Source organism: Doryrhamphus excisus, chromosome 7 (assembly GCF_030265055.1).
Source record: "Doryrhamphus excisus isolate RoL2022-K1 chromosome 7, RoL_Dexc_1.0, whole genome shotgun sequence".
NCBI classification, from domain to species: domain Eukaryota; kingdom Metazoa; phylum Chordata; class Actinopteri; order Syngnathiformes; family Syngnathidae; genus Doryrhamphus; species Doryrhamphus excisus.
In genome coordinates, this window is record NC_080472.1 from 11570713 (window position 1) to 11584178 (window position 13466).

At 43.0% G+C, this 13466-nt stretch overlaps 1 protein-coding gene across 4 annotated transcripts in view; it reads right to left on the minus strand.

The window, feature by feature from the left end:
* numb (NUMB endocytic adaptor protein) overlaps window positions 1-13466 on the minus strand; it is a 44827-nt gene that overhangs the window by 1135 nt on the left and 30226 nt on the right. Inside the window, exons 4-10 of one of the 4 annotated variants that reach the window (XM_058078481.1) lie at window positions 7706-7738; window positions 7128-7202; window positions 3294-3434; window positions 2945-3149; window positions 675-971; window positions 462-602; window positions 214-378 (exon numbers count right to left, since the gene is read on the minus strand). In XM_058078481.1, coding sequence (XP_057934464.1) covers window positions 214-378; window positions 462-602; window positions 675-971; window positions 2945-3149; window positions 3294-3434; window positions 7128-7202; window positions 7706-7738 — 1057 coding nt within the window. The remainder of the gene's footprint in view (window positions 1-213; window positions 379-461; window positions 603-674; window positions 972-2944; window positions 3150-3293; window positions 3435-7127; window positions 7203-7705; window positions 7739-13466) is intronic. The other 3 variants (XM_058078478.1, XM_058078479.1, XM_058078480.1) reach the window with 3 other exon arrangements.

Sequence of the window (13466 nt, forward strand, 5' to 3'; positions counted from 1 at the left end):
TAGTTGATTTATGAGATGCGTTAACTTGCTGCGGATGTGTTTCGTTTTCGATTCGTTGCACCGTGAGCAAGTATGCTGTTCTGTTTGAAGACCACCTACATATTGTAGACTCTGCCAATTGTGGCATTGAAAAGGTTTGCCTATTCCTGATGGCTTGCCACAAATCTGTTCCAAGTTTGTCTCAGGTCGGTGAGGGGAAATGTGTCCTCTTACCGGGTCCTGTGGGGGCAGGGGCCCCAGCGTGGGTCTTAGCCCAGGGGTTAGTTTCTCTAGCGGGCAGAGCGGGGGCAAAAGCTGAGGTCTGAGCTGGAGGATTATGAGCAGGAGGAGAGGAGAAGACGGCGACGGCGGTGGCGGCGGCGGCGGCAGAGCCGTTGACTACAGAGGAAGAAGAGGACATGCAAGGTGTTTGATGTGGCGTCTGCGACGTGCAACAGAACCGGATGTGTTGTTATGGTTACCAGGTGCTACAGGAGACTGCGGGGAGGCTGCTTTGGGCATCGGTGCGGAGGAGAAGGGGTCCTGCGGGGGTCCGCTGAACGTCGTGGTGATCTGAGTGCACAGCGAGCTGATGCTGTCATTCTCTCCCTCCACCTCGGGCACTGAAAGGGAGGAACGCCGCATGAGAAGCACATCCGGAGCCGACCTAACTTCCTAACAGATTCCAGACTGACCCGTGTTCTTGATGGGGAAGTCTGACTTGCGTTGCATGGTGGAGGGCAGCTCGTTCATGCGCAGGGACAGCTGCCGCTTGAAGGGCGAGGTCTTCTGGCTGAGGGCCGGGAAGCCCCTGAAGGAGCCCTGCCTGGCCAGAGCCTCCACGGGGGCGTGTCTGCGGGGTATCGCCTGAGGGCCCAGGGAACTCAGCGAGAGGGGTGGTGAGGATGAGGGAGATGGAGAGCCTCCACTCTGGTGGGCGGAGTTTGTCACCACGCCCGAAGAGTTTCCTGCCACCTTCACGTCGCCCTCAGCTGTAAAACAAAAAACAAAAACTATTTCTTCAGATAGTATTCCCAGACAAGCAATACTTTTTTGTGCCAATAATTTATATAAGGTTGTTTAAATTTGCTACCAAATAAGTTTTTTTTTTTCCAACTTGATCATGTTATTACGTTACGATTTACGTTATTACAACTCTACAATAGAAGAGAGCATGTGTGATGCGGTTTTAAGCCCCCCAAAAAACTACCAAGAGGTGGCAGAAGTGCAACTGTGCCTGCATCTCTCCCATTGGAATACATGCTGCATCGCAACCAGGAAGTAAGAATATATATATATATATATTAGGGTGCATCAAAATACACAATTATTGAATTTTGATATGGCTGGGTACTAAAAGTGTTCCAATATATGTAGAAACAACACATACAAAATATTTGTCCAATACATGATTATTTAGGGGTGCCACCATAATAAAGTGGTGAACAGTTCAATGGTCGCCATGGAGATTTGAGGTCAGCAAAGACTGCAGCTCAAGAACTCTGAGGTGATCTTTATGTTTTTGTTGGTATTTATACTCCTATTACATATTACTACCAAATTTGTGGTTTTGTTTTTGTAATTTGAATGATTTGTAGTCATATTTCTAGGTATTTAGTGCTCATTGCTTCTACTGTAGCTAACATTAGCTAGCTACAGTTTGCTAATGACAGTTAGCTAATCGCTGAGCAAGCATAACATCAACAACTGTAATATAGAGTAGACCAGGGGTCTCAAACACGCGGCCCGCGGGACACTAGTTTGAGGCCCCCACCTTGATATGAAAGTTTAATGTTAGTGCGACCCGCGCAAGTTTGATATGGATGCTGTATGGTATCATGTACCCAGAAAAAATTATTACATTTGATTCATGTTCATGTTAAAGGTTAAATAACTGTTAATAGTTATCCTCCCTATCCGTGTGGAAGTGGTAAGTTTTTGGCTATTTAAGTTTAAAGGAAATAACTTGAAGGCTACCGTTTAGGTCGCTAGCTCTCTAGTTTGCGAGTTAGCATGTGTCTCAAGACCCTGCAGTTGCGCAATATGTTGTAAATAAAAAAGTATAAATGTGACTATAGTCGTGTTTTGTCATGTCTACAGGGCTCTAATAATGCTTTGTTCATTTTAATCTGAAAAAAAATCATTTGTCTACCCACCAACTATATGTGGTTTCTTAAGTTTTTATTATTTGCCCTTTTATTATTATTATTATATTTATTTATTACTGATTGATTGATTTTCTTTATTCTTGATTTGTTTATTTATTTTTCATCTTATTTTGTGCAGAAAAATAATAATTAAGATATTTGAGAACAGTGGAATGTTTTATCAGAGCTTTTCTTGTAGAAAATCGGAACCAAAGCACTGAAAAAGTTTGTATATTTTTCTGTTTTTAATAAATGTGTTTTTTTTTTTGAAAACCTGATGCGGCCCAGCCTTGCCCAGACCCTAGCTCCAATGGCCCCCAGGTAAATTGAGTTTGAGACCCCTGGTGTAGACCATGTCTATATAGCTCAACACCACAATCATTTGTGTGCCTTGAAAAATCAGTCAAAATCAACAAAAGTGGCCGGTATCTAAACGGACGTCTTTTGAAAAATGGCCGGGATTGAATGAGTTAACTGCAGTTTCTCAATAACTAATAACTGACGCCATTTGGAGTGCGTGCAGCCCAGCCGTTTTCGAAGTGCATGCAGGGGAACATAAAGCTAAATGCAGACCACGCATGATGCTTCAAATGCAGCTACTGCCATCTTGGGTGGCTCATACACAAATGACATCATCAGGATGTTGCCTACAGCCACAGCTAATGATGCCAATGTTTTTGGACTGGGCACAAATTAGAGACTGCATACGTTTCAGACTCGGGATGGCGTGAAGGTTTGGCAAAAACTACCACTACCTACCAACATAAAGTAGAACTACTGGAATTTCCTGCTCAGGCTTCTGGACGCCAGCGACAAACCTTTTTTAGCATCCTGCAGCTGCCTCATGACTTCTTCCCGCTCGGCCGCCTCTGTTGCCGTGGTGACGCGGAAGGAGCCCTCGCGGGTGAATGTGGTTCTGTTGGCGTCAAAGGTCGCCGTGACCCCGCACTCCTTCTCCCGCTTCTGCTTGCGCTCCAGACAGGCGGCGAAGGCGCAGCCCACGGCGTGACTGAGACGCTCGCCCTGAGGACGCAATTAAGAGAGGGCAGCATGTGTCGTGTTGGTGTCATTGATTTCCTTCCCAGCTTCTTTAAATATTAACGACAGCAGGGAGAACGACTGAGGGCCTCCCAGCGTTGAGGTGGAGCTGCACTACGGCATTCTTACAGAGTCTTTGACGGCCATGAAACAGTGGCAGATCCAACGCCGCGTCGTCCCATCCCGGCAGATGTAGGAAAATGCCCTCTCAAAGTTGCGGTCCGGAGCGCAGAAGGACACCTTCTCAATGGTCTGGTCCAGAATCAGGTCCTGCACAAAAGAACCATCACCACATTAAAAGCCGCTGTCTGTTTTTATTTGGAGGAATCTAATGTCATAATGAGGTTCATATTATTATTATTATTATGATTGTGATTATGATTGTGATTATGATTGTGATTATTATGATGATGATTATTATTCTGATGATGATGATTATTGTTATTATTATTATTATGATTATCATCATCATTATCATCATTATTATTAGCATCAGTACTTAACAGAGATTTCTCTCATTTTTAGGTGTGCAGTAATCCCTCGTTTATTTGGTTCTAGACCTGGCCACGATAAAACAATTTCCACCAAATAGGACTCAATATTAATATTCTAATATTTGTGTAGTTAAGGCATCACCTTTTAGGTCAGCATAAATGCTACACTCTGAGAGACGTGACTTGCCAGGATGCGTATGCGTTAATTCTGCCCAAAAATAGAAAGTAGTTTATGAAAGAGATCTGTGACCCCAGTTAACGCACGATTGTTGACAGCCCTTACATTTTAGTTAATTTAGCTAGTTTATTACGTTTTTGTGCGTGAAAATATTTCATTTAAGCCAAGAATACATACAATTTGCTGAAATATACATTTATAAAAAAACTAGTAATGGGCCGTATTCAGCCACCAAACAGCCATCATTTATGAACTCATCATTTATTTATTTTTTTTTAAAACCACGATTTAGTGAGGGAGCAATATTGGAAGTATATATAGCGAGGGATGCCGATATAAAAGTTAGGGATGTAAGTAGATAACTGGAGTGGAACCTCGCTCTAAAATAGGAAAACTATGTTTTTTTGTTCATAGAACGCACACCAAACAACGAACAACGCCTCCCTAATAAACTCAGTGTGCCGTTTTCTGACGAGGCGTTCAGGTTCACTGGATATTTCTGAGAGTTGGGAGAATCTGTGCTGCTCTGTCTTATTTCTTTTACATTTTCATCTTATATCCTTTGGGTGCAATCAATATTTAGAATTCATTTTTATGCACAATTACGTTTGTTGGGGGCTGCACAGTGATGGAGTGGTTTCGCCTGTTGGCCACACAGTCAGGAGATGGGAAGACCTGGGTTCGATTCTTTTCTTTTGCATCTCTGTGTGGAGTTTGCATGCTCTACGGCAGGGGTGTCAAACATACGGCCCGCGGGCCGGAACCGGCCCCCAAGGAGGTTTGATCAGGCCCGCAGGATAATTTGAAAGTGGAAAAAATGCATAAAAGACATGGAATTCATATTTTTAATTCGCTGCAATTCATGGATTATCCGCTAAGGGGCGCACTCTTTCCATCAGAGTAGAAGACAAGCCGCATCACTGAGACAGACTGAAAATCTGCTGCTTGTTACGACGTTGTTAATACCTTGGTCTCTACCTCTCCGCTACACCCTCATTAGCCAAAATGTCGTTATCCAAACGAAGAAAAGTAGATAAGGAGTGTAGAATTTTCAAAGAAAAATGGACCACGTCCTATTTATTTACAGACATGCACGGAAAACCTTTGTGCTTGGTGTGTTTGCAACAAGTTTCGGTATTGAAGGAATATAATATTCGACGCCACTACGAGACTCATCACAGCGAAAAATATGACGGCTTACTGTTTGCATTGAAAGAATACAGCTCTGTGAAGATGAATCCTTACTGTGGTGATTTAAAAAATGTGCACTTTAATGTTAAAACTTTAAAAATAAAAACAAAAAAAGTTGTGTGATGGAATTCTACTGTTCATACAACTCCATAAATTTTCAGTATATATTGTATGTGTATGTATGTTTCATGTATGAAGTTTACAGATTTACAGGACAGGCGAACACTTTCTTCATTACACATTTAAAATCACTCTCCTTAGTTTGTAAGGTGTACGCAGGGATTACATTTAGATTTTATATGCGTATGTGTAAGTGGTTTAAAAATCCCTTTCTTTAAAAGTCTCATTTAATCTTAAAGTGCATTACTATATTTTTCAGTACCAATTAAAGTTGTGTGCCTTTGTACAATCAGTGGGATCAGTTGCAATGCATATTTGTGAATGATAAAAGTAAATTGCACATTTGTCTAAGGAAATATGAGGTGTTTCATAAAATGTTTTGTAAAAGGATAGTTCATTAAATTTCAATATTTTCCTAATGTTCCTAATGTGCTTCTTTACACCAAAACAAAGGAAAGACATGATATTTTGGTTATTTATAGCAGAGTATGGTATAATTTTAATGGTCCGGCCCACTTGACATCTCCTTAGGCCGTATGTGGCCCACGATGCGAAATGAGTTTGGCACCCCTGCTCTACGGGTACTGTGGTTCCCACATTCTAAAAACATGTTAGGTTAATTGGCGACTCCAAATTGTCCATAGGTATGAATGTGAGTGTGAATGGTTGTTTGTCTATATGTGCCCTGTGATTGGCTGGCCACCAGTCCAGGGTCTACCCAGCCTCTCGCGGCATAGACGATGGATGGATGGATTACGTCTTTCATCCAGGTCTACTTTAACTGTAGTATATTTTCCCCCAGCAGGTGTCAGTCTCAGACTACATGCAACCAGCTCGTGCAGGTGAACTGTGTGGAGTATTTCTATAGTATATTCTATAGTATTTCTATAGATAGATAGATAGATAGACTCCCTTTATTGTCATTGCACAAAAACACAGCAGTGAAATTGCCAACGAAATGTCGTTGCCTGGCTCCCGTATAATAACAGACACAAAAGAAGATAAGTAATAATAAATAATAATAATAATAATAATGTGGAGAATAAATAGATAGAATAGACACCAAATATGAACAACATAATGTAAAGTGCAGCGTGAACAGTAAATTGCCCAAATAATTTAAATAATTTAAATAAATACTAATAATGTGATTAAAGGTAGAGGGGCTTATTTGGCATTCAGCAGTCTGATTTCTGTTTTTTTTGCTTTTTATTTTTATTTTATTTGGGTAAATATATGAAACATTACAGGGCATTTCTTACATGAATGAAAATATAACTTTCCATTATTTACATTTGTATTCAACTATCTGATCACAAGCCCAAAAGGAGTAGGCTGAAGCAAAAGCTTATAAATGCAAGATATAATCATTAACATGCCACAGTCTTGTTTTCCCTTGTTATTTATCATTGTAATATTATTATTGTTATTATCATTATAATTATTCATTCATTTTCTACCGCTTTTCCTCACGAGGGTCGCGGGGGGTGCTGGAGCCTATCCCAGCTGTCTCCGGGCGAGAGGCGGGGTACACCCTGGACTGGTGGCCAGCCAATCACAGGGCACATATAGACAAACAACCATTCACACTCACATTCATACCTATGGACAATTTGGAGTGGCTAATTAACCTAGCATGTTTTTGGAATGTGGGAGGAAACCGGAGTACCCGGAGAAAACCCACGCATGCACGGGGAGAACATGCAAACTCCACACAGAGATGGCCGAGGGTGGAGTCGAACCCTGGTCCTCCTAGCTGTGAGGTCTGCACGCTAACCACTCGACCACCATGCCCTTATTATTGTTATAATCTTTATCATTATTATTGTTATTATTATCACCGTTATTATAGTCATTATTAATATTACCATTTTCATCATTATAGTTGTAACAATTTTTGGATTTTTTAAATTTAATTATTTAATTTTAATCAACTTCTGAACGTCGATAGCATGAAGCACCGGGAGTGCGTTCCCTTACCTTTGTTTTGTCGTCCACCACACGAAGACCATCCGCGGACACCCACAACACAGCGCGCACCGCCTTCTTCCCGGCCTGCACACAACATGAAAACAGCACAGGGGTGTGGGGGATTAAGGAAGGCAAAGACACAACACCTGTGCAATGGAGACCAAGTGACGTCGTGTGCCATTCAAGGGTACGCAAACACAACAGGAAACATAAAAGTTGGCGTTCAGGTGCACCCAGTTGGGTAGACAAACAGCAGCCTTGTGAAGTGAACATTCCCAAACGAATCATTGTTCCGTACTTTCATACATTGAAGAAGGGTTGACGGGAGAGAAGACACGCATGTTAAGACCACACACACACACACACACACACACACACACCAATAATAATAAAGTTCCCACCTTCAACCTAAACCCACCCCACCTGCTCAGACACATGCATCACCGTTTGCCCCCCCGTGGTGTTTGTGTGTTTCATCCAGCCTGATCAAAGGGTGACGTGTTATGTGCGAGAAGGGAAAAAATGACGACAGTGCAAATTAATTGAAAAAAAAGAAGAACACTCAGGAACACAAATCAGCAACTTACTTTGGAAAAGAATCCTTTGAAGAATTTCCTGTCCTGGAAGTGGTATTTAAAAAAAAAACAAAAAAAAGGAGGGTGGTGGGCAGGTAGGGGGATGGAACAAAGTATGACAATGTTACCGGAAGGGTCTACAACACAATTGGGGAGGGGGGTTGATTAGGTAAATGTTTGTCTTTGAGAGTGAGTGATCGAGTGCTTCTACACAGAGACATTTTCACGTGTGAGATTTGTTGATGATCACTGTTAGTAGCCCCACGCAGGAAGTCCGTAAATCACTTCCAAGTCCACGCCACAGCCCACAACACTACCGGGAAGAGTCGTACATCAACCACTCGTGGGTTTCCTCAAGAAATAAAAGCAACGCCACCCGGTGAGTGATCTGTTTGCTTATGCGTGAAATGACAGTCAAATCTCTAAAGCCCAACAGCAATGCATTGTGGGATGCTAATACTGTAACTTTATTAACTGTACAGGAATCTTTCTGCCACACAAGCATAAAACTAAGTTAAGCACCGTTCATATTATAGACCAGGGGTCTCAAACACGCGGACCGCAGGCCAAATGTGGCCCTCAGGACACTAGTTTGAGGCCCCCGCCTTGATATGAAAGTTTAATGTTAGTGCGGCCCGCGCAAGTTTGATATGGATGCTGTATGGTATCATGTACCCAGAAAAAATTATTACGTTTGATTCATGTTCATGTTAAAGGTTAAATAACTGTTAATAGTTATCCTCCCTATCCGTATGGAAGTGGTAAGTTTTTGGCTATTTAAGTTGAAAGGAAATAACTGGAAGGCTACCGTTTAGGTCGCTAGCTAGTTGGCGAGTTAGCATGTGTCTCAAGACCCTGCAGTTGCGCAATATGTTGTAAATAAAAAGAGTATAAATGTGACTATAGTCGTGTTTTGTCATGTCTACAGGGCTCTAATAATGCTTTGTTCATTTTAATCTGAAAAAAATCATTTGTCTACCCACCAACTATATGTGGCTTCTTAAGTTTTTTATTATTTGCTGTTTTATTATTATTATTATATTTATTTATTCATTACTGATTGATTGATTTTCTTTATTCTTGATTTGTTTATTTATTTTTCATCTTATTTTGTGTAGAAAAATAAAAATTAAGATATTTGAGAACAGTGGAATGTTTTATCAGAGCTTTTATTGTAGAAAATTGGAACCAAAGTGAAGTTTTTAATTTTTTTTTGTTTTAATAAATGCGTTTTTTTTTTTTTTTGAAAACCTGATGCGGCCCAGTCTCACCCAGACCCGAGCGCCAGTGGCCCCCAAGTAAATTGAGTTTGAGACCCCTGTTATAGACTAATGCACACAAGAATCAGTTAGCACTCTACAATACTTAAAGGTCCCCTATCATGCTAAAGTTGCTATTCATTAATTAATTTAACTGTAAGAGCTCGTTTACGTGCCCATCACCTCCTCCCACGTCCCCAAAGATGGAAACATCTATCATCTCCCTCACTGCTTGGTGACATGTTTTGAAGTTGCAGCTTTCCAATGACATCATGAAGGCAGAGCCTCCATCTTCACGGACGTCACGCCGCCTCTGACCCGGCCCGTTACTCGCTATCTGTCAGATGCAAACATGGCAGCTGTACGTTTCATGACTTGGTTTGTCTTCAGCGAACAGTCTGACCTAGCGTGATGCTGCGGTCGAAATGACATTTGTGTCGCCCCGTCCCACTTCCTACGCCAGTGTTTCTTTACATTGTAAAAATCTTGTGGCACACCACTAACCAAAAATGTTCCAAAATGTCACCACAACCTCACACGTGCATCAATAAGTCTATGGGAGGAACAAGCTAGGTGTTGCCACACGGACCAATATTACATTGCTATGCCAGTCTTTACACCACAGACACTCCACAGTAGCCACGTTTTTACATCACCACTTTTTCTCTTTCCCAATGACCTTTCGGGAAACAATGGTATCCATGGAAAGGAATATTCCAATCTCTTGTCTACATGCGCCGTGAAAATCAACCAGAATAGTCAATGGGGCATGCGCGGTAAAACGTAAACATCAACATCACGTGATACCGACTTCCCCGAGTTGTTCTTTCACTTGTCGGAATAACTCCGTATTGCCAGTTTTTCGTTTGTCCAGTCTTGAAATTTAGTTTGAATCAAAAACAAACTTTGCTTAGTCCAGTGCCAATTGCTGGCCTCCATTTTTAAAAGTGAAGAACGTCTGGATCTGCGTGTTACGTCATATCTGAGCATGCGCTGAAAGAACGCACCCGGGATCAATTTAAACAGGAAAAGATCAAATTCAATCTTGCTAATATTTTAGAATTAAAACTCGGGACATGTTTTATATCAGGGGTGCTCACACTTTTTCAGCATGCGAGCTACTTTTAAAATGACCGAGTCAAAATGATCTACCCACTACAAAAATGCAAAACATCTATTTATTTTCAAATGTTTCGAGGATTATTTGTACGTACAATGTATGTTGATGTACCTTACATAACCAAATGAGCCAATATTGCAAAACACACATAATTAACAATTAACATTTTTTGTAATTACCTCCACATTACTCCACATTTCCCTTCTTTGGTACTGCGATGGTAGAATGGCATATGAAGCAAACGCACTTCGAAAAAGACATTGTGAAAAAAAAGTCCACCTCCCATTCCGTATGGAAGTGATATGTTTTTTGCCTTTTTACTTGGTCCAGCTCCTTCACTCATTTTAGTGACCATAAACTTTAGCGAGGGCTTAAAATCTGACGCAATTCGCCGACTAGCTTAGCACTTTGCATCGTTGTTTACGCATGAGCGGTGACCTAAAGGTCAAAATTCAGTTGTCATCTGACTGGTTGTCCTGTATGTCAATCAAGTAACGGGGATGGATGATAGGCTGACATCGTAAGTTCTGCTGCACTTAGAGACGTTGTTTGATTTGATTGGTCGCCCGAAGGGCAACATTCAGTTGTCATCTGAATGGCTGCCCTGTATATCAATCAAGTGACGGCATTGATGCTGGGATGATATTTTTTTAATGTCACGCCGCGATCGACCAGCGATCGACCAGCGATCGACCAGTACCACCTCCGCGATCGACCGGTAGATCGCGATCGACTTAATGAGCACCCCTGTTTTATATAGATATATATTTTCTTTTTTAATAAAACTGCACTTGTGAATGGCGTATAGAAGGGTTTAGATTCTGTTCCACAGATGGCGCTAATGCACACGAAAGCTGCTTGCCAACCGCCAATAAACAACAGAAGAAGAAAAACACCAGGAAGAAGAAGGCACCCTGACAACTTTCCGTTTGAGCGGGTACCTCAATCAAGATACCTCAATCGGATTGGTTAAAGGAATATTCCATCCCTGTTCAATTCTTTCTGTTTGAGCAAATAAACCAAATGCAATTGGAATATTTGGGTCCATGTATACTATTGACATAATATTTGCAAATGATGATTAATAAATGTTAATTATAAAAAGTGATATTGGATAATTCCTCACGGCACACCTGGCGGTTTCTCAAGGTACACTAGTGTGCCGCGGCACAGTGGTTGAAAATCACTGCCCTATGCTACTTCCGTTGTTGTAAGTACAAGTACAAGTACAGCTCATTGACACACACCATGGTGTGTTCAACTTAAAGTACTACGTTATGAGACCTTTCAGTAACTGCATGACCCCGGGTGGGGGGGGGGGGGGGGTGTTGGACTTTAGAGGTTCCACTTCAATGCAGGATCAAGACTCCTTTGCATGTGATTAATGCGGTCTGAGTGCGGGTTCACTTCAAGTCAAGCCTGTGAATGCCAGAGGGGGGGAGGGAGGTCAAGTTCAGACCACCGAAAAAGAAACCAGATGCAGGCTAGTCTTAATCCCCTCGCCCCTCCCGCTCGGCGGGTTCCTCTCCTCCCAGCCAGACGCGAAAAGGAGTGCCACGCTGCTCCTGTTACACGGCCTGGGTGGAGACGGCACTGGAAGCGCCATGTTAATGCATGATTGAGCGTGTTAAGCGGCATGGCAGAGTCATCCCGAATGAGCTTGTTAGTGCGGGTGGCGCACACCAGACATGCGGGCGATGGCGGCGGTTGCAGCTAGCAGTTAGCTACGGTTAGATTAGGGGATGGGATGGGAGGGCAGCGGCGAGGGAGGCGGGGCCACATCACAAATACAACCTGCTTAAAAAGACAAAAATATATAAAACAACAAGAAAAAGCAATACAATGTGAGGTCATCAAGCTGTGGGGTGGGATGAAAGGGACAGGGTGCTCTGGGCGGGAAGGAAAGCTGAGGTTTGAGAGGTGAAGCCGACAGGAAAACTAAGAAGATTCGGGACTCTTACTCTCCAGATAAGACACATTCTAGTTCTTTCATTGATGAGTTGATTGATGACACCATCTGCCGGTTCCTGGTCATCGTCAATGAGGCCAAGCAGTCCTCAGCACAACAGACACCATCACACAGTATTTTAAGTTGTGTAGTGAAGCCTGCTTTTTCTTTTGTTCCCCCCTGAGTGGTGGCCGTAGACACGAGGTGGGCTGATCTAGCGAGGGATGGGTCAGAGGCGGTGCCATGCCCATGAGGAAGGAGGTTTTCCATTCATGACATCATGACCTGATCTGCAACTAGCGGAGCAAAAAGCAGGTGACCTTCAACCTAAACATGGAGGGCTGTGTTCATTCATTCATTCATTTTCTACCGCTTTTTCCTCACGAGGGTCGCGGGGGTGACCCCGCTGGAGCCTATCCCAGCGGGGTCCACCCTGGACTGGTGGCCAGCCAATCACAGGGCACATATAGACAAACAACCATTCACACTCATATTTGGAGTGGCCAATTAACCTAGCATGTTTTTGGAATGTGGGAGGAAACCGGAGTACCCGGAGAAAACCCACGCATGCACGAGAATGAGAACATGCAAACTCCACACAGAGATGGCCGACGGTGGAATTGAACCCTGGTCTCCTAGCTGTGAGGTCTGCGCGCTAACCACCGGACCACCGTGCCGTCCCCGGAGAGCTATGTGTTTCTTCAAAATAAAAGCTGAATATTGCTTTGTAATGTCATTTGGTATTTGTTCAGAAATTGAATGTGATAGAGACATGTGACGCCACGAGCACGCCTTTTCCTCCTCCTCCTCCTCTTAACGGGAGGAGGAACAGGAGGAAGGAGGCGGAACAGGAAATGACAGCACAGCGAGTGATTGGTCATGGGATGTGAAGCCGTGGGGAAAAATGATCATAGCTCCGCTGGACTGGGACTGGGAACCCAATGGAGTCCGCTGCAGTACAAGCAAAGGTTATTAGACTAACCGCGAGTTGGCACATTAAAATACGGCAAATACGGCTGTTAAAAGACAAACTGCAGAAGGGAAGACAACGCAAACCGCAGAATGCTTGTGGACACTTGGACTAACCGGACAAATTAAGCAAATAAGCAAAGTCAGCAGCAGTTGCATGACCAAAATTGTCATCACTGTTTGCGTCTCATCTCTTGCCGCGCTTGCAAAGGCAGATGGGAACTTCCAGACCGATGAGAAAGAAATGTCATGAGGTTGATGGATAGGTCTGATTGCCAGTGCCCGTCGCAGTACGGGATGCAGGCCTCCGTTAGTGAGTTAGCTCAGTTTTTTCAGCCATGTTCAAAGAACTATAATGCAATCAGAGGCCTCAGGCGCTGCGTACGCCGCGTGACCTCATCGAGCTCCCTGCTTGTGTCCTATACGAGCTAGCAGGACCTCGTGAGTGTGGATGAATCCTAACTGGATGTGCTTTAG